We start from the raw sequence: 26419 nt of genomic DNA on the forward strand, positions 1-26419 counted from the left end.
GGTGCTAATGCTTGTCCTTGCTGCTTTGCACCTAGGTACAAACAGCCCCAGTCGCAGTTTCAGATGGAGGTCAGCGCTAAACAAAGCCAGCAGGGACCCATCATCTGCAAAAAGCAAAGATGAGACCAATAGGCCACCAAACCAGAAACCTTCCACTTGCTTTGTATAGGTAATCTGTTATTAATAGAACTGTGACAAAGAGCAAGCTCTGGCATAGTCTAGTGCCGGTTAGGAACGTGTGTGGTGCTCTTGATATGAATATATAGGGACCAAATTGCCTATAACAACAACCCTGATGATGCACAATCTCAGAGCACCCTTCTCCCAAACTGCACCAAGGGATACATAGCATATCTAGACTAGTCACACACCTTTAGATGTCCTCAAGACGATGAAGAAATAGTTAAGTGTTCCACACCAGGATGAAAACTGCACTAAAAAATACATTCTGTAGACCTTTCTACAAACAGGGTGGATAAAAATGGGAATGCAGTGACACAGGCTAACTGTGGAATCAGGACAGTGGTCTAGTCTTGCTCTATACCCTTTGCTTATTTAGGTTTCTGCTTTCCAGTTGATGTCTGATGTCTTAAGGCTGATGTGTCAGTGATGACAGCCACTCTACCCTCTGCCAGCTCCTTTCAACTTATATCCTACAGCTGTTCATGTTTGGCAGGATGGAGTAACACACTGAGCTTTACTTACATGCTTCTATGTAAGCAGCCCTGACATCCCATACATCAAGGAACCTTTGTCTGTCTGCTCGTCACCTATCTTAGCAAGGGGACTAGAGTAAATGGCATGTTGAGTTCAGCGGTCTCACTTTTGGGGTCTTGATAACATCATAAAAGTATGTCATGTCACAATTGTTTATGACTGCATTACAATGTCACTAGTTCAGATAATAAACCACACCTAACATGTTTGTGACACTACATTGACTATACATGATGTACAATCACCAAAATCCAGTATGGTCGGGTCATATTACAACAACTTTATCTGTCAATACCCTAGCATTATAATGCTCCAGCTGCATCAGTTCATGCTAATATACACAAGTGTAGTATTGTAGACATTAGTACATACTAATCACCCCTAGTTCACCCCTTCCCAGCATCATTGCAGATTAACCGTGGCTAGATTCAAGCATCATAAATAAGTTACAGCTAGCTGGTTAGGCTTGGCCTGCTTGTTTGTTGATATTATTAATTGGGTGTTGTCCTGACCCAAACACTCCTGGAACCCTCATCTGCTCTGTCCTCATCTTTCACAAAGGCCCAGAAACATGAATGCTTTACTTATGGAAAAGAGCATTTATGTGTCTAATAGAAACGCAGTAGTTATGGAATACTACTGGGGAAAAGAGGAGTTCTGCTACACTGGCACAGCTGCAGGCCTCACTATCTCAGCACTGGCACGGGATCCTGGTATAGACAATGGAGTGCTTCACGAGCTATAGCATGGAGGATGCTTTTGTGCTTTCTCTCTCACTGAATAGATGTCGTCTAGCCTTTAAATACAGTAGGAAACAACTTTTTTCACAACTTCTGCAACATCACTCACTGTGGATATGAAGCTCACCAAACACATGTAGTGACTGCAACTCTCCCACGGAAAGAACATTTAATAATTTCAGATCAATTCAATTTCAATTCAATTTTATTCATATAGTGCCAAATCAATAGATGCTTTATATTGAAAGGTAAAGACCCCACAATAATACAGAGAAAACTCTAGCAAGCAGATGACCCCCTATGAGCAAGTTTGTTTTTTTTCAATTTGAAGGAAAATCACCCTTTTAACAGAAAGAAACCTGCTGAACTGGGCTCAGTGAGATGCAGCCATCTGCCTAACTGGGTGAGGGTGAGGGGCGAAAGACAGGACAAAGACATGTTGTGGACGAGTGAGAGAGGGAGATTAATAATAACTAATGTTTAAATGCAGAGTGATGTATGAACACATAGTAAAAAAAAAGGTGAGCGGACAATAAACAGCTAACATACTAAGGGTTGTGCACACGCAAAACTTGTTCATAACTATCAGTTAGTTCTGCACAGACTAAAGACAGCTGATGTATAACACAGTTTGAGCTTTACTCTTAAATAATTTGTTACACATGAGGCTGCTTCATCAGAGTGGTCAGAATATTTTTTAATTGTGAAAGTGTTTTCTGTACTAAAAACAAAAGTAGATTTATTTTTCTGTAAACTATGTAAGAATCTGCAGTAGTGACTATGGTATTCTAATTATTGTACACATGTGTTTAGGCCAGGGATAATGTAACTATAACGTCACTTACTGGGCCGTTTGTGGAACACTTTATGTAACATACTCATTTAATTCTGCTCCTACAAGGATAGATACAGTTAATCCTTCACACCTCATACAATGATGCTGTACACTGCAACATATAACAATATGTGTTTTCTTTCATGTTAACAGGTTAATTGAACCTGTAGCTGTATCTTAGAAGGTAGAGCAGGTAAGCTGCTAATCAGAGGGTTGGTCCAGGACACGCTGGAGAGATTATATCTCTTGGCTAGAATGGGAACGCCTTGGAGTTCCCCCAGACAAGCTGGAGGAGGTGGCTGGGGAGAGGGAGGTCTGGGCTTCTCACACACACAAAAAGCCTTAAGTAATTATTTAAAAAAATATTTATTGGTTTCAATCAATATTCTCCTTTAATATTGATGTATGTAATGTAAAAGAAACACCAGCTTAATTGACTGCATCACTGCGCCCTCTGGTGGTAGGTAAGCTACAAGGCTTCTACTGTCAACTGGTTTTATTTTACTTCTTAATTACTTATTTGACTTCTCAGCTAGTTATGGCCATGGTCTAAACCCCAGCTATTAGGTTTTGATTTGGGTTTAGTTGATTATTTTTCTTATTTCTAGATTTTCACTTTTTTCTTTTTAAAAATTAATATAATATTAATACAATGATATATACTTATGTTATCTGGCCTCTTAATGACTCTAGCCTATCCTACCAGCCACACAGCTGCACCTTTATTTTTGATCTAGTTTTTATTTTTATTTTAGTCATTTTTCCTAATTTCCAATGGAAAAGCAGGCCTCTTTAAACAAGAAGTCAAATCTTTCTCCCAGTGATAAAAAAAGGCCTAAAAACACTCTTATTTTCTGGATGTTCTTTATAGATCTCTATTTATATCTACTTCATAGATGGTTTTCACAGCAGATATTTGAAATTGTATAAAATACACATGTTGCATGAATGAACCCCATGTTCCTCCAAGTAATAGCAAGAAAGAAGCAGAAGAAAATATTGATAGATTTTAAAGTCTTAGTCTCCCTTATTATCCATCCATCCATCCATTCGCTTATCCTTTTCAGGGTCGCAGGGGGCGCTGGAGCCTATCCCAGCTGTCATGGGGCGAGAGGCGGGGTACACCCTGGACAGGTCGCCAGTCTGTCGCAGGGCCAACACACAGAGACAGACAACCATTCACTCTCACTTTCACTCATAGTGGCAATTTGGATTATCCAATTAACCTATCCCCACAAGTTGCATGTCTTTGGACGGTGGGAGGAAGCCGGAGTACCCAGAGGGAACCCACGCAAACACGGGGAGAACATGCAAACTCCACACAGAAAGACCCCGGCCTGATGGTGGAATTGAACTCAGGACCTTCTTGCTGTGCGGCAACAGTGCTAACCACCGTGCCACCGTGCTGCCCTTATTATCCCTTACCTTCAAAATAAATGCAGTGCAATGCAATTAACTAGAGTCATTAGTACATTAGTGCTAGTAATTAACTAGGATATTAAGTGTCTGCGGCTCTTCTTATGTTCCTGCCTTTATAAACCACCATGCTCACTCAAAACTTAACCCTAAGAAGGATAAGTAGTCTTTGGCAATGAATGAAAATGTATATTATGTAAATATTGATTACTGGTTTATTGTTTCTCATTCAAGAGTAGTCACTGAATCTGTTTGACAGGTTTCTACGTGAGCATATTTTTTGGCAAAAATTGTTGTTGTTGCTGTTGTTTTCAATCTTAAGCAACACTCTGAAAGTCTTATGTGTCAAACCATTAGCCAAGGGTTCATTTCTAACCTTTTCTGCTAGTTCTCCTACATGATTTGTTCCACTTCTTACTAATGACTGATGAGTTTTCACAGAATAAATTCCCCAAACAAACGTTTATTGTACAAAGAAAGACAGTAAAAAACATAACAGCTTCATTCAGACTTCTCTTCTGCAAAGTCGAAACAATACAAAAATACACAAAAACAATGCAGCTGTATATAAATGCATGTAAGAGCCTTACAAAAGATTTCAATGTTTGAATATTGTGTTTCAAGTATTTGTCACTAAGCTGTCAGAACCAATGTGACACTCACTGTTCACCAGTAAGTGTCAGCGTTTCCTCAAACACAGCTGCTGCTGCTTCTTACTGTAAACATGAGTGCAGTTTAACATCACCCATTCCCACATTTCCCACACCATTATTCTATGAAGACACTGACCATAGACTAGCACTACTTCTTCCTTAGCAAATGAGGATTTTTGTTTTTAAATGAAACTGGCTTTGTGCAAACTGCTTATAAAAGACTGTTAGAACACTGTTCAAAAAATTCACCACATACTGTAGCATTCACTTCACTAAGACAAAACAATGTTAAAGTAAGCTTACGTACGTGCCTGTGTATGTACGCAGCAATAATTAAAACTGCAGACCAAACACCAGACCAGAAACAGACCACTTATAGAGATAAACCCATGAATTCATTGTATTTCATAGCCCATCCATGCTCTACAGCATAGGTGTCAAACTCTGGCCCTAATTACATTTGGCCCGTGAAGCCATACCAAATTACTATCAGAGCTAGCCTACTGGTATTATACAGCTAATATATATATTGTTTAGTATTAAGCTTTGCTTGTTCCATATTCAGTTTTTCATCAAAACTTGTTTGAGTCCATAAGAAAAGATTCATTCTTATATCTGGAGGAAGATTTTTTTTTCCAATAAATATTAATGTTAGCCCGCAACTTTGTTCCAGTTTTGAATTTTGGCCCACTGTGTATTTGAGTTTGACACCCCTGCTCTACAGTGTCTTTAAGTCTCTTTATGGATATTGGGCATTCATCAAGCCGATGTAATTAATTGCTTATGTTAATGTGCTAACAATGCCAATATTACATTATATCAGCATAAACTAGCAACTGTTTGCTAACAGTTTTGGAGGTAATGCCATGTTAGCGTTGCATTCACACCTTGCTGAGCTGCCACAACGTAACCAAACAAAAAACCATAATACATTAATGCAGTTTTACTGTGCATCCTGTGCATCCTGTTCTCCTGTGCTCCTCTTGTTCCACATTTGTAATTTTAAAGTTTTATTCCAAAATGGATCAAACTCGTTTTTCACCTCAGACTTCTACACACAATACCCTGTAATGACAAAGTTAAACCTATGGAGACCTGAAAGACCTGTGCCACTCCTTAGCAAAATGCAAATGACAGCCTACTTTGAGTTTGCTAAATCAGACCACTGGAAACAAAATTCTCTGGTCTGCTGAAACAAGGATTGAACTAAAAGCCAAACATTATGTCCGGAGGAAAACATTGTGCAGAGAAACTCCCCAGTTTACTAGATGGAGGTTCTGCATAGAAGAATTGGAGAAACTGCTCAAAAAAGCTGCGCCAAGCTTGTAGCATCATACTCAAAAAGACTTGAGGATGTAACTGCTGCCAAAGGTGCTTCAATAAAGTACCAAGCTGGATACCTATTGACATGTTTTATTTATTTATTTTTTTACTTTTAATAAATTTGCAAGAATTTGAAGCAAACTTCAATTTGTCCCTTTGCTTTTGTGATTAATTAATTTAATCCATTTTGGAATAAGGATGTGACATGACAAAATGTGGAACAAGTGAAGCAGTGTAAATAGTTTCTAGACTGTAAGTCCAAAGCCATATATCTCTCAATAGCATGTTCCAAGCAGTATGTGGTCACAGTCACACTCATGTAATATGAAAGTATGTTCAAAAAACCTTAGCAGAAATATTCAGGTATGCTTTAATGTAGCAAACAGGTGCTGTGACTGTTCAAATCTTTCATTGAGTGCATCTGCCATGGCACCAGTGTCTTGTTAAGGACTCCAAATGGATTTCAGAATAAACCTTTACAATGTATAACACTTGATGAGACCAAATCAAAACAACAACAAAAAAAAATCGAATATAACACACTGACCTAGAAATGTATTTGAAAACAAATGAAATAAAAATTGTGATATAAATCTTCAGAGTTAGGGTGACTTACAGGACCTAAGTCTCATCATGACTTCCACTGGAAGCATAGACTAGACCAGTCATAGAAAACACACAGAATGTCTGTGGTCTGTGGTTGTGTTTCAGTCCATACTGGTGTTGCAGATGTTGATGTTCTTCATAGAAGTATTGAAGATGGCTGGCTTAAGACAGCTGTCCTCCTCACTAATAAAGGAAAAAGAGGGCACTTTTTAGAAGGTCATAAAAAAAATCGCTGGTTTTCATGGAATTGTGGAGAAGATGCCCTCAGATCTACAGGCACATATGGACCCTGCAAGAGGAAGAAAGTAATGGACTCCTTGATAGTGCTGGTGGTATTGCTGCTTTTTAAAAAAAAACAATTTTAATAGAATTACCTGACATTTCAGAATTAAACAAAAAGGGTGTTTTCTGGTAAAACAACATGGGTTAATAATTTAAAACTGTTCTGAAGCAATGGAGATTGATTCTACTAATTCCTACAGGCGTTCCAACTTTCCTACAGAGAAATCACAAAGAAAGTCAACGTGTCATTGAGTACAGTTTCCTTCAACATCTAAAGGCACAAGCTCCCAGGGCTCTGGTAGAAGACCTGAGCTTGGATAGGATAATATATATATTAGGGGTGCAACGATACTGGTATCGATATTGAACCGTTCGATACAGTGCTTTCGGTTCGGTACGCATATGTATGAACAATACAAAATTTGTAATTTATTTTATCAACTTTCCTTCTGACGATGCTGTCTGTGTTGAGCGCTCAGTGAATCTGCGTTCGACTACTCCGCCTAGGCTGCACTGTCCAGCGCAGATCCATTCAACACAGACAGCATAGTCAGAAGGAAGAGCGCAGGGCAAGCTAGCGAGACAGAAGTTAAGCTCTCCTTGCAACATGGCAAATTGAACCTCCCCCACCCTCATTCAAATCTGGCGTTTGGAATTATTTTGGTTTTCATGTGACGTATGACCCTGAAGGTAAGCGTGTCATGGACTAAAGTAAAACAGTATGTTGGATGTGCCACGCAATGCTCAATTACATGGGTGGGAACTAGTGTGTTAGTGCAGTTAGCTCGTTAATGTGTTGGCCGTCTAGCCCCACGCAGGGGTAGCTCGTTAACGGAGATTTTCCGTGTTGTGGCGTTAACGTCATTTCAACGAGATTAACGCTGACAGCACTAGTGGGAACACAACAAATATGACTGCACATTTACGCCGACATCATCCTAGTGCAAAGACAAGTGGAAGCAGACAAAAACAACAAGCATGCTACTAACTTTAGCCGAGTCATTTAGACAGCCGTTAGCACATGATTCTCCTTATGGGGACCTGATATGTTTAATATTGTGGCGAGCTCAGACAAGGAGGAGACTGAGGTGTCGTTTGGTCTTGCTTCCCGTGAGCTAGCCAGGGAGCACAGCCGTTTATTGACATCTGCAGAAGAACACTGCCGCTAGCTAACTGCTCAGCGCAGCAACCGCACAGCAACAACAACACACAAGGCGCCCTCTGACCCCGGAAGGACACACCGTGGCAGCGAGAGGGCATCACCCGTCACTATGGCAACATAAACAAAACATAACTGTACAAACAGAACCCCGAACAGCCCTGACCCGCTACATAGCCCCCGCACCTAAGGGGTCAGTCGTCCCCGACGACCCCATTGCCCCACACAAAGTCCTGCAAATGTCCAGGTGCCTTCTTTTGGCGCACCGGCCGGTCACGACCAGCGGGGGAAAAGTCATTCGGGTCAGAACATGGGGTGCCACCATCATCCCACTTCTGACACCAATGTGGCGAGCTCAGACAACGAGGAGACGGAGGTGTCGTTTGGTCTTGCTTCCTGTGAGCTAGCCAGGGAGCACAGCCGTTTATTGACATCTGCAGAAGAACACTGCCGCTAGCTAACTGCTCAGCGCGGCAACCGCACAGCAACAACAACAACAACAACACACAAGGCGCCCTCTGACCCCGGAAGGACACACCGTGGCAGCGAGAGGGCGTCACCCGTCACTATGGCAACATAAACAAAACATAACTGTACAAACAGAACCCCGAACAGCCCTGACCCGCTACAATATGCTGCTGAAAATATAGCCCAGAAGAAGCGTATAGTATAGCTTTTATTTTGGAAAGAGCCATTTCTCTGTAATAAACTCTCTTTTCCAAAGATGAGTGATTCCTCAATCAGATACAGGGCTTGCAAAATAAGCTAGCCCGACGTCCCGGGGGCTAGCGATTTTTCCAGTCGGGCTACCAAAATCTATCTCTGCCCTGCCCGTCGGCCTATTGTAGGAAGGAAAAATATATGTCAATGCTTTTGCATTCTTTCGGAAATGTAGCTGGGTAATTATGTCATTGGCATCGGTGAGCCACTGTCAATATGTGACATATTGAAATCGCGTTTGAATTTGCGCTTGTTTTTTGCTTTCACTTTGCAATCGCGCGAACTGTGTATAGAGAGCGACAGCACTGAGTGATGATAATTTGCGCACCAATTCCTCTGACATCGTCTTATCGATCGTTAGCTTACTATGCAAACATGACAAGTAAAATTTCCCGCAGCTTAAACATGTGAGAGGTTGATCACGCAGAGAATCGCTGACGGTTATGTGTGTGTGTGTAAAAGCAGCAGGATATATATTTTAGTTCTGCTGAGCCAAATAAGACAGGTCAGGGTGAAGAAGTGACAGCCAAAGAAAAGCTTACCACAAAACGGAAAAGTTATGACAAATCAGACTATAAGGCAAAAAGAAAGTGCAGCTTTATGGTTTCATGGACAAAAGAATCTCTGTGGCTGCAATATGACGAGCTAAATAACCAGGGCTGCACATAAGTGGTCCGCAGGTGCGCATTCGCTGTCAAAGAAAAAAAAATAAATAAATAAACGCGCACAGGATATGAAGTTGCAACGCGTGTTTGCATACATAAGATTTTCTGGAGGAGGACAGACATTTTTTTAAAACTCTTAAAGATGTCGAAGAAGCTCCTTTAAGCAATTACTTTGGTGTTCCTCCACCTCCAAAGAAATGTCAGGAGTCCGAACCACAAAAGAAGCGCGTATTCTCGGAAAAGTGGTTGCAGGAGGTGAGCTGGCTTCAAACAAATGATGAACGCACAGAGATGTGGTGCAGAATGTGCCGTGAAAATCCCACTCTAGCGGACAAAAACAGTGCTTTTTATATGGACGCAAACGCGCGTTGCAACTTCTTATCTGGTGCGCGTCTTTTATTTTGACAGCGAATGCGCACCTGCGGACCACTTATGTGCACCAGTGTAAATAACATAATGTTCTGCCGGGTGTGTTGTTGGTTTTCTCTCGATTTCTGAGTCGACAAGCGCCTTTGTTACTGGGACCAGTCATTTTAAAAAAGGCCCCCATTAGAAGCCATGAGAAATGCAAGAAATGCATTATTGCTCAGTCTGCAATATCTTTCCCAGAACAAACACCAATTGCAAATAACATACTAAAAATAAACCTGAAAAATCTGTTTAGAACAGCATACTATGTTGCAAAGAGTGAACTACCACTGGCAAAATTTAACAGTCTTTGCAAACTTCAAAAAGCAAATGGCCTAGATCTTGGTTCCACTTGTCTCTTACCTGTGACTTCAGTGGAAATTTCAAATTCAGGATCTGACACAGACTGATTCATGTTCTACACAGTTCTTACAAGTTCATAGAAATTTATGTTCAATTAGAACCAAGTGTTTGAGTTGATGATTGTCATTTTTATACAATGTTGTAATTTGTGTTTCAACTATTTTTTGATTAATGTTTTGTTTCCTTTACAATATTATACTTTAATGTATAATATTGTAAAGGAAACAAAACATCAATCAAAAAATTGCTCTCTTTTTTATTCGGGCTACTTACATTTATTTTGGGCTACCAAAAACCGAAGAGTCCCTGCCCGAAGGGCTACCAGGGATTTTGAAATTTTGAGAGCCCTGAGATATATATATATTTTTTAATTACTTTTGTTTCAGCAACATTAAATTTAAAAACTGTACTTTTGAGTTAAAATATATATTTATAATTTTAATAAATGACAAATTAAAAAGGCATGAACATTTTTTTTGTATCGAAAAAATATCGAACCGTGACACCAAAGAATCGAACCGAACCGAACCGTGAATTTTGTGTATCGTTGCACTTTTCTTTTCTAACTTCCTGGAAGTAAAAGTTCTGGTGGCCGAGCAAATGTACGTACTGGTATGTACATTTACGCACATTTATTGATCAAAGAAAGATCTATACCATCATATTTAGTTCTCTTTTTCTTCCCCATGATTTCATTGCTCACAAAAAAGATGCAAGTGCTGCTTCTTGATGTGCCTCCAGGCAACACTGTGGCCTCCTTGGTGCAGCAAGTATTTGATTACATTTACTTACATTGCACTCTTATTTTGCATCTCTAACCAAAAGCAAGATGAAATTGTCTGAGACCAACCAATTCTCAGTTCTCTTTTATTTTGTTTGTGTTACTGGCTTCAGAGATGATCCTAACCTTACTCCTAGGCTATGTGAATATACATTTTCTCATCAAACTCTTCCCCTAAGCTTTGGCAATCAAAGTGACACAGATCAGCAACAATTTTCATTATTTAAAAATGAACATTTTGCCTTTCTTCAAAATATAGGGTTAGGATCAGCACCTATGATGATCTTGCTCAGGTTAAGTCAACAGTTAAGTCAAACCTGTGATTGGATCCCTCAACGTCTTCAATGCTATCAGGCAGCGGCCTGTTGGCCGTCTCAGGAAGTAGCATTGTGAGGGCTGAACCCAGCAGGGGGCAGAGGCCACACAGAACCATGGGAGCGTGAGGACTGACCCCCCTCAGAAGGTACATCATGGGAGCCAGGACGCCACCAGTGCGAGCACACATAGAGCCTATACCAATCCCATTTTGTCTGAAAAATACAATGAATAAAAGGGCCCGGTTACAGGTGCTTATTATGGATATCAATGTGATCTCTGTCTACATGCCATAAAGTTTTGAATAAATTCTGATGGAATCTATTGGGTGTGTGGAGTTGGGTCATGTGAATAATCCATCAAGATGTGGTTTACATCCACTGACGTCTTCAAGGTCAACATGATGATTTATTGGAGAGAAAAAAGGACTCATACCTTAGAAACTATGTATGTATGTATGTATTGTCAGCATATCCTTCAAGGTCAATAGAGTGACCTGAAATTCAAAGTGATAATAGTGCTATTTAAAACTATGCTTCTTACCACCATTGTTTGCACTGACAACAGTTAAGCATAAAGGGATGATATATACTAAATATTGCATTACTTTGGACCTCTGACCTCTTCTCCAAGGTCAAATTAGGTCAAACTTTGATGAAATATCTTTTATCTTTAAAAATGTAAATTCTCCTGCCTTTTTTGTATTGGTAACATTTAGGAAACAAATACTAGTGTGTGGGGATTCTAAATATCACATTATAGTTTGCATCCAGAAATAATTTCCCTTAAAAGTAAGTACTGTACCAAGAGAGAGCTGCCTTGACAGAGGTTTGCACTCTCTGAGTGCCATTGTTGGTTAATGATTTCTTATCAGACAATGTCTTTATGGCATTTGTCTTTTCTGTGGGGGGGTCGTTTCTGCACTTAATTTCCATTACAGCTATTGCTTTCTTGCTCTCACTTTCACTCTGTATTTATAGATAGTAATGTATACCTTATATTTTCACTTACACTATTCCACCTTTCTTATCTGTGAACACTCTTAATAACAAACATGTAATGTAAATCATGCATGAATCCATCTTAGTAAATGGAACAAAGCTGGATTCTTGCAATTTAATGTAGATATAGTGATTTGCTTATGCATTAGAATGAACACGTTTGTAATACACGGCAACAGCATTCTCAGGATTAAGATACAGCCAGCAATAATCATAAAGACATTATTTTAATGATATCTCAATAATTCCAGTTGGTATTTATGGCAACAAGGTAAATCTATAAGTGCTTAAATTCACCAGATCACCAGACACCTATATAGGGTTAGGGAGGTCGGTTTTGGGTTATAATTAGGGCTGCTCGATTATGGCAAAAATGATAATCACGATTATTTTCACTGAAATTGAGATCTCGATTATTTGACGATATTTATTTAACAATAACAATGTGTTGAATAATGACTTTAAAGATTGTCAAAAAATAATATAAAATAGTGTGCAAATACTGATAACAGTTTAAATGTTTGCAATATAAGAACTAAATGAAAAATGTAAACATCTATGTTTAGTGAACTTTGCAGTGTTGCTCTGTGGTGCAGCTACGACACCGTAGCAAAGTTTACACACTGTGTCTACTTGATCCACGTCTCGACTCTGCGAACCCATAATGATTCCACACCACTGAAGTTTTTTTACCTCTCTTTTCAACCAACGGCAGTCACTCTCCTCTCCAAATAACTTCTGTTTAGCTTTCCGAGCTTCCCTCGGGTCCTCTTAATCAGCGGTAGGGATGGGTACCGGTATCCGGTGCAATTATGGCACCGGTTCTGACATAAACGGTAGTAACCAGACCGAAAAGCAGCGCACATTTCGGTGCTTTATTTCGGTGCTTTTTTTTCCCTGAGCTGTGATACACTTTAGATTCTAGCCAATCATTTTACGTTTCCGAGGATAGTAGGTGGGTCCAGGTACGTACGTTCTTTTAGAGCAGAGCTACAGATTAAAAATGCCCAAGGCGAAGCGGTCAAAGTCTGGCTGTACTTCACAGCAAAATATGCAAACTCAGCAGCCTGCAACAAGTGCTTTAAGCTGATACTGTGATACTGTCAAAGGAGGTAACACCTCAAATCTGATGAAACACCTGGTGACGCATAGTGTTTTTTTTAAAAGCCGAGAAATGCGCCGTATTTGATAGCTTGCTGCGAGACCTCACACCGTGCACATCTACTGCGGGTGTGGTGCCTGTTATCGGACCCGGAGTTAGCAACATCCCCCAAAAACCCGAAGAGGAGAGTCCTGGCCACTAGCCTTGCCAGTGTAGCAGAAATGATGAGGATGATGATGCAGCAGCAGCCGTTCTTCTCTGCGCGAGTAGCTTAATGTTGTTCGTGTGTAATTTACGTTGAGTAGGCTAACCACGTTATTACATTCATGCATGTAAGGTGAACTAGCAAACATCATCTTAGCTACATGCGGCTGTCTTCTTGTTTGATGGCAGATACTCCCTTCACCCTGGCCAAAAAGGCTAAAAGGACCAAAGAAAAAGAGGGAAACAGCTAAACATGAGAGGTTTTTGGACAAAGTTTGTGTTTTTTCCATTGTTTAAGCACTGCTTCCAGCCAAGAGTGATATCATATATGCCCTATAGCTGCAGAAAAGGCTAACATTGTTATCTTTTTACAAAAAAAACAGCTGAACATGAGAGGTTTTTGGACCAATTTTGTGTTCTCCATTCTTTAAGCACCGGTTTGAGCACCGTTTAAGCACCGGCACCGTTTCAAAAGTACCGGTTTGGCACCGGTATCGGATAAAACGATACCCATCCCTAATCAGCGGTCCCCAACCCCCGGGCCTCGGACCGGTACCGGTCCGTGAGTCGTTTGGTACCGGGGCCGCAAGAGTTGAGGCTCAGGTGTGAAATGTATGGTTTTCAGGGTTTTTAGCGTTATTTTGTTATCGTTTTTATCATTTACTCGGTTTTCCTGGGTCTTTTCACGTGTGTTATGAATAAATCTTTTTTTCGGTACCGGTACTAGTTTTATTTTGTTGTATTTATCCGCGACACCTTAAAGGCCGGTCCATGAAAATATTGTCGGGCATAAACCGGTCCGTGGCGCAAAAAAGGTTGGAGACCGCTGATCTTAATTGTTGTGACACGTGTTCGAAATGCAGAGAGGTGCGCTCGATTTGCCACACGGAGCAGCGCGAGAGTAAAGCATGAGGGAGGGGCTAATAATCGGCTCAGTCATTTTTAATGATCGTTGAAAGCCCAGATCGTAATCGTGATTAAAATTCGATTAATTGAGCAGCCCTAGTTATAATAAGGTTCAGTCCTGTGGGATTTTCATATATCTAAAGTAGGGATGTTAAACTCTTTATTGGCCTTAAAGTCTCTTCCTGCCAGTGTAAATATGTTCAACTATACATTAAATCCTATTTAATAATAGTATGTCTCAGTTTTTCTACATTATAAAGAAATGCTGATATAATAGCTGAAAGAAATATGTTAGCACAAATAAAAAAGCTATCAAACATAACCCAAATGCAGTCCATAATCTATGTCCTCCTTCACATTTTTCCTGTCATCCTCCTCTTCCAGCATCCTGTCAGCCAAATAGAAGTCTGTCCGGGGCTTATGTTTGATACGCCTGATGTAAAGGAAAGCCTTTAACAGGAAAGTTGCAGCGTTTTAACCACATTCTAAACTTCGTTAGCAAAACCAACTCTAACACTAACACTAGTTAGTCAGATGAGTGAGACACTTTAAGTATCATGAGTTATTTTTTTTAAGTTTTCCTAAACCTTGCTGTATTAAATTTAATCTAGCACTTCCGAAAAAAATAAATGTAAACAATTTCAACATTAATCATAATGGGACAAGTCTCAAAACTGCTCTGCAGACAGTTCGACCAGTAATCCGGTGTGCCATACATCTAAAACCTGTTGGTAAGTATTTGGGCTAATGAAGCTTTTCTATAAGCCTGATAAGCCTTTTGCCCAGGCTTTGATATAGTGATGTAGTTAATGAAAGAACTCTTCATGGGCCGAATAACTGGATTTTTGGATGAGCTAACAAAGAAACACCAAAAGTCATGTTCCGATTTCTTTGAATATATATATATATATATATATATATATATATATATATATTGGAAAATTATTCCAGAAACAACTTGCCAAAATGTTTTGTGTTTCCATAAAAATACCATTAGGTAACAATCACTGACTGCCTCGTCAAACTGCTTTTGTGGCACCATTAGCAGCTGCCTTTAGAAGACTCCACAGTTCTGATAATAACACAGCCTGTTTAAGTGAAATTGCTAGCCAGAACATGTTTAGCTTTAGATAGTGAAGGAACTCTTTGTGTTGTAAGACTCCCGGGTATTTGGAGGGTAACACTCACCTTATAACAGTGGGGAACACCTCAGCAGAATACACATAAATAATAGACAGAGAGGCTGTGATTCCAAACTTTCCAATCATGGCCAAGACCGTTCTGACGACAGACAAATCTAAAAGAAGATAAAAGGATGGCGAGAAAAGCTGTAAACTACATTTTTAGAACAAGTAGGGCAAAGAGTTAATCATGCACAGTCCAGCTAAGCTGTCCTGAGCGTGTGTTCATACCATCGGGGATGAAGATGGTGAGCAGACAGGCAGTGCCTCCAACTGCTAAGAAAGCTAGCTGGGAGATCTTACGGGAGCGGTTCAGGGTGAACAGGGTGATTGTGCGCGCAGGCATCTCAACCAGACCAAAAATCATCTGAGTCAGGTATATATTCATTCCAAAGTCAGAAATGTTGAGGGACAGGCCATAGTACACGAGGACATTGACAAACCTGAGAATGTAGGAGCAAAGAAAGAAAGAAACGCTTCTGCTTGAAGGGAAATGTCATGGTACATGTCATTCCTTTGATACCTTTGAATGTATTATTTGTTGTTCATGGAAAAATGAGATAATTCCCACTGCTGTTAGTCTTTGAAGTTCCTACAGGATGATGCCAAAATAAGTTACATAGTGTAAAACAAACCCAAATCAAAGCTGGTTCACTTGGTTTTCTAAGTAATGAGCAGCAAAGCCTCACAGAGAGTTTAGCTTGTTCTGTTCATTAGTGTTTTTCCCCTTAGTGTGCGTTCCTGTTTTTCCTTTTTGTCTAAGCTGTTGTTTGCCCCTTCAGTTACTTCTTATTTTAGTTTTTATTTTGCAGTTACATCTTTATGGAGATTTTTGACTTTTCAATTTGCGCCTTTGTTTCTCACTCTTGTTCTCTGATCAAGTTCACGTATGCCATATGATTCATCTCCCTGGAGTGCACACAGTCTTTGGGTGTGTTCCAGTAGTCTGTTTTGCTTAGGAAGACTCCTAAGTGAGATAAGCGACCAAGAAGTGACTGATCCAACTCACTGGCGCGATATGGCAGCCTCTCTTCTGTCAGTCTGCCCCAGGGCAGCTGTGGCTACAACTGTAGCTTGCCTCCACCAGTGTATGAATGTGAGAGTGAATGAATAGTGGTATTGTAAAGCGCTTTGGGTGCCTAGAAAAGCGCTATATAAATCCAATCCATTATTATTATTATTATTACTAAATACTAAGGAAAGAAGTGCCATGCAGTCCCAGAATTCTCTTTTTTCCCCTCTCACAATCTGACAATAGAAAGAGGCAGCAAACTGAAATGTCATTTGTGACACCGGCGACAGGTCACTGGTCGCTTTGTATTATTCTGATTCAACCCCCGTTTTTTTCTCTTGCAAGCATGTAAGTTCTTCAGCTAAATTCCTAGCACAGCCAACTAAACCGCTTTATCTTTACTGACCATTCGAAAACTCGAGAAAAAGAATCTAAAGCATAAACAAAGTGGAACAACTCATGGAACTGTAAACAGCATTTTCCTTCTCATAACCTGCTTATAACCTGCAAGACTGATCTCTGAACATCACAACACTGGAAGGAAAACCACGTCTCATTAGGTTGTTGCTGCATGAAGAATGTAGAATTGCTCTTTAAAGATTATGAACTCTGTTAACTGATCAAAGTCTGTTTAAGGTTCCGTATAATTTGGTTTAAATTAGTAATGCACTTTGCTGTATTGCAGCCTTTAGGATAATCACAAGGGATAAGTGACGGTTCAGTTCATTTTTACTGTGTTACTGAGGAGCACTAAGTGGGGTTCGCCTCTAAACACTGAGCAGGAGGACTAAGTGAAGAGTTTTTAGACAGAGAGGTTTGACATAACTTTGAGCCGTGGTTCTTATTTAAATGCCCCACATAAAACAATGGGGGTAGAACAAGTTGTGGTGAATTAAGATGCGCATTTTGTAGTCCATCTTCTGCACATTGTAGTTTCCGCATCGTTTTTACATTTACTGGCTATAAAAATCAGCCTGCTGGACTATTTTTACAACACACTGATTCACAGTAGATTTAAGGATAGTTGGAGTAACACTGCAAATCCACTTTGGTACAATTCACTGTTTGGTACAATTAAGCAATCACCATCCACGCCAGATATGTGGCCAGTATGAAAGAAATGCAGAGTAAGGTCAGCTGATCCTGATTATAGCATCAAAACAGCAAATGGAAAAAGCTTGAAGTGACAAAAACAAAGACTTTATTGCTCTGGCACAGATGACTATCTCGTGTTTCGACAGGAACAGGGACTAAAGCAACATCCGCATTTCAATTAATAGGAAATGCATCAATAAAAGCTATTTGATGACTGTGATGCTTGTGCGATAGGGCAATATGTATAAAAAAACACAGGGTTAACTGTTTCTCATCTGACTGTCAGTAAGAACTATCTGTAAACATGGATATTTTAGCAGGGCTGCAGTGAATAAACCCCTTATTGCACTGATGGATTCACATTTGAGAATTCCGTGGTGCAAAAACCAAAGGCACTCATCCTTAGCCATGAAAAATGTGATATGACAGGACATCCTTTATAATTTTAACAGGACATTTAGCCCTTAGGAACGATATAAGTCTTAATGCTTCACCTCAACTGTAAGTAGAATCAAACTAGTTCCGCAGGCTTCCACTGTAGCTTTTCATAATCAGATTAGAGGCAGAAAAACAAACTGTCAAAAAGCAAAATTCTAGACTGCAGGGAATGTTGAAGAGGCACAAAACTCCAAACTGCTTCCTATATCTTTTTAGGGCCAAAAGTAAAACTGTGCACACAGTGTGGTGTGGTTTTTCCAGCTTTAATGTTGTTTTAACCCAGTGAGCTAATGCGTGTTTCACTGATTATAGATAAGCCCTCTGTGACTTGGTTCATGGCCTGCACATCCCAGCTAGTTGTGGCTTGCTGTTTTTCGCAACCTGTGTGACATCAGTTAGCAAAGATGTGCCAGAGATGCTATCAAAGTGCATTACATATAGATTAGCAAGCCAACACTACTGTTAGCTGATAAGCTCACAGTTCGACCTTAAATATTTAGGTGCCTGACTGCTACTTCAGCTGTTCTCTTTCTACTGTAAGTCTATTTTAAGCCCAGTATTTTTTTGCTAGCCAAAATTTCATTTTATGTCCCAGAAATAGATTTACCTAAATTAGCTAGCTGGCATTAGCATGAGCTAAGTGCTAATATTCAGCCATGTTATGAAGTATATCAAATAAGTTTGATTTATTTGTTTGTTTTGGGTTCAAATTCAAATAGGTCTTACATGGAGATTTTGTTCAGATGTTACATTTTTCCTGGATAAATAAGACTCAAGTATTTAGAAGCAAGACAAGCTTACTCATTTGTTTTTCCCATGGTCATTTTTTCTGTTGTTTGAAATTTGATTGAGCTTATAGCACTAATTTGTCCTTATTGCATTCCCAAATCCATGTTTCAGACAGACTCTTCAGCCCCTGTTGAGAGTTTAAAAGGTCCCCTTAGACAGGACTGAAGGCCGACATGCAGAGGTGGGGATGTGGATGATAAGCGTGAACCCTCAGGAGCAGTCTTGTGCTCAGTCTGACTCTGACTGAAAAAAACATGTGCTTATACTCACCACAGATAAAAGACAATCAGAGAGTGCTTCCTCATTCTTGGTGTTCGAACAAGGTCAAGGAACGAGTGTTTGTTCTTCGCTACAGTTTTCTCTTTGGTTTTACAGACCTGCTGTGAAACAAGCAAGACAATAGGTATCAGTGTCTGTGGTTGAGGGTGCAAAATATGTTCAGTAGTTCTGTTTGAATAGTTTGCATGTTTAAATGATACCCACTTATCAAAAAACACATGAAAATAAGTAGTGGCTCCTGAATAACAGAGGAGGATAAAAATAGAATAGCAGTGTCATAGAGGGAATATTCTCACTGCTAATAAAAACTATCCTTGACATTCATTTGTAATGAAACATTATTTATCTTTGCTTCTAGTGCTTTAATGATATCTGCTCTAAGCTGTGTTTAATTACCTTCCTACCTACAACACTACAGCTGAGTGGAAAGCCACGTCTGTATAAAGAGCGTAGCATGAGCAGCACGTTAGCAGAGCTGTGTGTGTGGAAACAGTTATATTTAGTAGCACTGAATAAAAAAAGAAATGCACAAGGTGTAAAAATACATTGAGATGAGCTTCTGTGCAAATCCAGTAGTTGATTTGTGTTTTATTTTTACTGAGCCTGTGCACTTTTCCAGTAATGGTGAAAGACGGCTGGCTCCTGCTGACAGATGACGCTTGAAATTTTAGTCAGTGATTTCTTGCATTGTAACATGAAAAAAATGGGAAATGTGCGGTTATATGACCATCCAAGCAGCTGGTTCACATAAACCTTAGACTGCCATCGGGACACAAGGATTTACTGCACATTCAATAAAGTCAGAGATATTTCATGGGCCAGACGCCTGTGGTTTTTGTAGTTTTCCATATGTTTTTTGCTGAAACCGCAGATGAGAGTGAGCAAACAAAAAAGAGATTCTGTTTGCAAGTTTTCTTTTAAAACCTGTGAGGTGTAAGTAATGACTATATTTTGCATATTCTATAGGACAAATTCAGTTCTAACAAAAGATGAAGAAAAGCGCCACAAGATGCATAGATGTTAAACTGGGTAACTTCAGAGGCAGACTTCTCTCTACAAGCCAGATATTTCTAAAGTTCATATTAGTGTATATACGTTTATGGAAGCCCATTTCTGCCACAAAAAACAAACAAACAAAGGATCCATAACTCGAAATTTAGAGTTATTTTCTCGAAATTTAGAGTTAACAAGTTAAAATTTCGAATTAGTAAGTCGAAATTTCAAGAAAATAACTCGAAATTTCGAGTTATGGATACCTGTTTTTAGGGTTTTTTTTGGTGGCGGAAACGGGCTTCCATATTCGTTTGATCAAACACATGCAAAATGGGGAATTTAAAAGCTCTTGAAATGCCCTGCATTATAGACACCCCATTAATCTCAGGGCCAAAGAGCACATTTACTAGCCAAACTGGCTAGTTTTTAGACTACCATTAAGGAAAAAAGATGAAAACAAAACACCTTCAAAATCTGTAGTTTTATTTTTTTTCTAATCTGACTCCAGGAAAATGTACACTTTCAAGAGCCTACTGCAACTTTAATAAAGAACCTTAAGGGCATCATGTCTGTGCAGTGTACTATGCAGAACCAAAAAAACCCTCTTTTTTTTTTTCTAGACTTGGAAGTATTATTAAGCTTCCTAGCACTAAATAATGCTGTAGAGTTTAACCAAACTGATAGCTGAGCACTTTACCCCCTTGTCAATTAATCCTCCAAAACAGTATTATTCAGGCTTCAAAAAACAAAGTGCAAAAAGCAGTGGGTGATTTTAAAGTGGCTACATCCACGTTCAGTGACAAGTTAGTGGGGACAACTTGGCACCTTCGTCCTCTTTTATCAGCATCAGAGGAGCACCATTTAAGTCTTGTTCACACAGGGAGTAACGAGATCACACAGAGTCAATGAGTTTCAGCAACTTCCGGTGAAGATGAGAAAATAACCACTTATTGATGCGAATTGGGCAGGTAGGCGAGATAACCTTTTTCAGCAGTGGCTCCTTGCAGGATACTGGTGACTTACAAATGACAGAGTAGTAAATACATTACAGGGGCAAACAGCAACTGAACATCGGCTAGCAACCAACCACAAAGACTTTATCTCTTCCACCAGGGAAGTGTTTTTTAAAACTAAGTTAATGCCATGATCCCAGGTCATTTCATTCATTCATTTGATCTTTGAGTCTTCATTCATTCGTTGTCCGATCGTCTGCTGTCCTGCCGCATTATGCCATATTTCCAGGTCTTTGTGGATTCATGCCAAGTTGTCAGGTTTAAGGTTTTTTGCATGTTTATTTTGTCCTCGCCAGGTTTTTTCATGTTTAGGATGCTTCATGTTTTCGTTCAAGTTTTCCCCAGTTTTAGGTTATTGCTTAGCTTCAAATTATTTTTGCCCTTTTATTTTTTGTACTGCTCAATAATGCCATAATAAACGGCATGTTTTCTGTTAGAATCAAGTTTTGTTTTTGCGTGTCTGCATTTGGGCCCTCCTCTTCACTCCACACAGTCTGCATCCGCACACTGTGACAGTTAATAATACCATTTTCTTTGTTGTCATAAGGCTCATATAAAAAAATAACATTTGCTGTAGTTTGCCAAAGCTCACTCCAGAATAGTGAGAGAGAGACAGATTTAATTGCATTTGGAAATTTTTTCACGTGTCTCTCATCTGTAAGGCCCAAGACTGTTCGCTTTGGCAAAACAGTTTTGCAGCTGTTGCTCACTGAATTTGGCAATTTTTGTGTTAGGTGTTTACTTAAAGCTGAAATGAATATCTGGAAATCTATAATGATCATCTAAGCACTCATGTAGGACAGCTACTTAATGAAGCTACTTAATTTGATGGGACTGTTAATCAGGCCAGTGCTACATGTGTTACTAAGGATACTAAGAACTGCTTAGTCAGCAACATGAAATGGCAAGTTCCATAATTTCAGCTCACGACAGGAAGAGAAACTTATTTTTTTAAGAGTCTATCACCAAAATGAAAAAAACATGTTTTCCTTCCTTTCGGTGGTTCCTAAATTTGCTATGTATTCGTTTTTTCAACATTTTCGAACTTTCAAGGTTTTAGTGATGCCTCCCTGATGGTACTGTTAAATTTGATAGGATTCCAGACATCATCAGTTTATTTGCAGTACTGTGCATGTTAGGGAGACCAAAAAGACAAATGCAGTGTCTAACCAATATGAAGAACCAAGAGTCCAGTAACAGAATAATCTCAGCTTTAGACGTATCTAAATATTTAGAATGTGACAAACTGTTTTTTGTTTTGTTTTTTTAAATCTTGAAATCTTCTGAGATCTATGTCACATAGGCTAATCCTAAAATTTGGTGATAGGAAAAAAAAGCTTTTTAGATCTTTGATGAACAAACTAAATTTTTATGGTCTCTTAAATTTTTCAATGAGTTGACATAGAGACCTTAGTGTGCAGTAAGACCATGAGTAGTAGCAGTAGACTAGTATTAGTAGGCTTAGTGGCCCACCATCAGACATCTGTCAGCACAACACTCAATGTCAGTTTCGAGTGTTTGCTGTATTCTACAATGACAGCTGTAGAAAAAAAAGCTCATGTGTAAGAGACAGAATTAACCTGTACCTGACACATCTCCAGGTCTTTAATGAGGGGCTTCCCGTTTATCTGTGCTGCCTTCTGGATCAGTTTCCATGCTTCTTCTGTCCTGTCATTGGCCATTAACCAGCGAGCAGACTTTGGCAAAACCCTAAAAAATATATTACAGATAGTTGTTCTTTACACACATACTTGACTCTCGATGCCTTAATTGGAAGCTATGACTTGTCGCATCACCTAATTCTCAAACATCTTAGTAGAATTCAGCTATTATTGACTGTAGTATTAAAGTATTAAAGTAAGGGACAAACAAGAAGAATTCAAAAGTAGGTCAGCGTGTTTTTCTGTAAGACCACACTGGCTTGTGAGGAATTTCATATAAATCACAACAGTGAGCATTGGCTGTAGTTTTATTTTCTGAACCACAGTGTTCAAAAACTCAGTCTGTTGTTGATTAGTTCCCTTCTTTCTTTGCTTTCTGATACTTTTACCAAATCATTATTGGAAACTAGTCAAAATTCTAGGCTGGGCTGCTCCACACTCACCAGATGTAGAAAATAAAGAGGAAGCCAGGTGCGGATATAGCCAACTGCAGTTTACGCCAGTCTCTTATGAGATACGCCACACCGGCCAGAAAAATGTAGCCAAAGCCAAAGAAGTAGTCTGTGATTATACCCGCCAACATCCTCTGTTTTGATCCGGTCCATTCTGTGCCTGTGCAGTAAGAACATATTAATACACAAAGCTTGACACACAATACAAAATACTATATGAAAGATATACCAAAAATAAATAAGTAAAAACATCAGTCAAGTCTTTGATTAAAACTACTTTCTATTTTAGAAATGTCACTGTACACGTACTCTAGTACTTTTTTTTTTTTTACAAATTTAACCTGCATGTGCCAAAATGGTGGAGTGCCACCATTAAAACTGTGGTTGAGCCCAAGTGTTCATTCTTGTTAAATTATGAGAGAAGAAACTATTTTCTCCCTTCATAACATCTAATGGTAAGTATAAATGCAGGTTTTAGTTTAGGTTTATAATGCCATGCTTTGTAATCTTGTAAGCACTGTGCACCACATTCATTTATCTTCAAAGTAAAGAAGGAGAAGCAAAAACTGTACGTAAAACCACACCAGTCTAGCCAGTATAGGTAACGTAACATGTTTTTGTAATGTGAGAAAACTTTTCTTTGAATTACTTCCTTTTAATTCCTTTGAACAACAACAATTCATATAAGTTGATGATCTTGGTCAAAGGATAATACACATATCGTGCTGATCAGAATTTTTATCTGCACTATTGACACTTCAACAGTGAAGACATTTAGCATCTTGTTTAACTTCTGTTTTCGTGTAACCACTGCAGGACACTGACCAAGGACAAAGGCATTCATGATAACACCAGAGATGGATGTTCCAACCATAAAGCGAAGGGCAGTGTAGATGTAGAAATTAGGTGCGAAAGCAGCAGCGACTCCAAAGATAGCCTGGCTAGCTAGGTTGACAAGGATAATTATCCTGCGACCGTATCTGTGACAAAAGATTTCAGAAGTTAGTCATTCCAGTAAATGACACTCAAAAAATTCTACCACTACAAACTCCTAAAAGAGTAAAGTACTTTGTATTCAGATCAATAGAGCTCTGAAATGGGTATGCTATGTTTAACTTACTTATCAGCCAAGTGTCCAAACACAACCGCTCCAACAAGAAGGCCAAACATGTAGATAGATGAGCCCACATTGTTCAGGCTGGCATTATCGCACACCAGGTCCCACTAGGAGGAAGAAAAGCAAGATGTTTCATGAAAACTCTTAAACAGTGGAAAACAGGCGCAGTGAGTGGCACATTGGTACAAATGCTTTACTTTGAAAGGGATTGGAGACAATTCTGTGATTTTAAACAGCTAGAATACAAATTGATCCCCACAGTCACCCTAGACAAACCCTTTACTCAAGGACATGATATCTCAGAAAGATTGGATGTGATCATCATGAAATTTGGCGAGATAGCAGGAGACGTTTATGTCCCTCACAGAATAAGGTCTAATGATAGTGTTGGCACTAACATGAATTTTTCACATTTTTTTAAGAACTCGGGAGTCATTTAAAACATTATTTTTTACTCTTGGACCTTGAGAGAGCTTGATCACATAGGGATATGTAAGGAAAACTGCACTTTGTTAAAGCCTTGTGTCACCTGACTATAATTTCAGTGGTCACCCAGAGAGAAACAGTTCATGTAGAGAATCACTATCTTTGGTGTTGTGGCACTCTCCCGTAAATTTGAATTCAGGAATCTTTAAGTTGGGCAGCACAGTGATGCAGAAAGGTCACAGCAAGAAGCCCTAGGTTCAAATCTGACATCTGGTTGAAGTGTTTCAGTGTGAAGTATGGATGTCGCCCTCGCGTTTGCATGTTTTGTCCACACAGAGTCCAAAGACATGCAGCTAGTGGGGTTAGCTTAATTCGTGATTGTAAATTGGCAGTAGGTGTGAACGTAAGTGTGAGTGGTTGTTTGTTTCTCTGTGTTAGCCCTGCGACGAGCAGTTAATATGTCAAGGGTGTACCCCTCCGCTCCCTCTATGGCAGGTAGGATAGGCTCCAGGCCGACCGTGATTCTGAGTTGGGTAACAGGAAAAAATGGATGGGTGGATTCTTTAAGTTCTGTGTCTCTCTTGTTCAGTGTCTCCAACTGGATATCTGTGGTAGAGAGAACTCTGCAGCCTTTCATAAACTTCATTAACTTTGTCTCGACAAAAGGTGCTAGAGCGTTTGTAGGACGCTCTAGCAAAGTGCTCTTTGGTTTTAGAACTAACATTACAGATCAGTGAGGTCCTTTATAGCATAAAAAGCTAAAATGCTCCAGGCCGACATACATCTTCTAATCGAATGATGAGTCGATTGTCCTAAATCAACTGCACTTAACTCATAATTTTCTCCTTAGTTACTGTATTTACTGGAGATGAATTGTGTCTTACATGTGACAGTGCCCTGTCCAGTTACATCATTTTGGTCATGTAACTGCTGCTGCTCCCCGCCCCTCACGTGTATGTTTCAAAAACATTATCCAAGTATGTAGGGATGCCTAGAGGGCCCTGCCCTGCATGAGTCCAGCTCTCAACTGTAACCCCATTCACCCCTGTCTCAAATGTCACCAGAGGCCATTGTAATAAAAGTGTTAAGTCTCTCCACATTCCGTATCTCCATCCTGAACACATCTGGGTTTATCCAAGAGGCTGCTGGATTTACACTCACCTCAGTTACTATAGTGTTTTGAAATGTCTCTGTGCTGTACTCCCAGCCGTCCGGGCAGCTCCTCCGGGTAGGATGTCCATTGCCAAGAGATTCAGCACTGCTGTGGTTTAAAGGGACGGTGCAGGACAGGTCAAGTTGTCCATCACGGGTGGTTAGAAGGCTGAAGTTTGAAGAGGCTGGAGTCCCCGCTGAGAGCCCGGGAAAGCGGCATAAATGAGGAGGGACTGCCCCGGTGAAGACTGAAACCAGCATGTGGAATGCCAGAAAGATCTGAGGTAGACAGATCCACACATATAAGATCTTCTGGAACTTCCCAAAGCCTCCGATAACAGAGAGGATTTCATCAAAATTCATTGTGCTGACTGTTGGTGAATGCACAGTTAAAATCTGCCTTATTATAACTAATCGGATCTAATTCAGAAAGTCCAAAAGAGCTCCTAAAATGAAGCTGGAATACATGCACAAGCAGACAAAGCTTCAGTCAAATGTCTAAGAAAAAAAGGCTGGAATTTATGCCTGTGCCAGGCTGATGATTAACAGGCAGAGTCACTCTCATTCATATGCAGTCACACCTGTGCTGCGCCGCACTCTAAACAGCAACCTGTG

General features: G+C 39.7%; 1 protein-coding gene across 2 annotated transcripts; it reads right to left on the reverse strand.

The window, feature by feature from the left end:
• Positions 1–4155: 4155 nt before the first annotated feature.
• LOC147313387 (solute carrier family 22 member 6) lies at positions 4156–26419 on the reverse strand. 2 transcript variants are annotated; one of them, XM_086262882.1, is made up of 10 exons: positions 25814–26419; positions 24230–24333; positions 23935–24089; positions 23101–23269; positions 22583–22706; positions 18982–19088; positions 15609–15820; positions 15385–15493; positions 10986–11198; positions 4156–6473 (listed from the first exon to the last, which is right to left on the reverse strand). In XM_086262882.1, exons 1-10 carry the CDS (start codon positions 26165–26167, stop codon positions 6392–6394), a joined length of 1629 nt encoding a protein of 542 aa, XP_086119008.1. In that variant the 5' UTR covers positions 26168–26419; the 3' UTR covers positions 4156–6391. The 2 variants fall into 2 exon arrangements, with proteins under 2 accessions (XP_086119008.1, XP_086119007.1); XM_086262881.1 differs by having other exon boundaries at positions 18982–19091.

Source organism: Aulonocara sp. 'chitande type north' Nkhata Bay, linkage group LG15 (assembly GCF_057382095.1).
Source record: "Aulonocara sp. 'chitande type north' Nkhata Bay isolate Kocher_YH1m ecotype deep benthic linkage group LG15, A_spYH_male_GT1.1, whole genome shotgun sequence".
Lineage (NCBI taxonomy): Eukaryota > Metazoa > Chordata > Actinopteri > Cichliformes > Cichlidae > Aulonocara > Aulonocara sp. 'chitande type north' Nkhata Bay.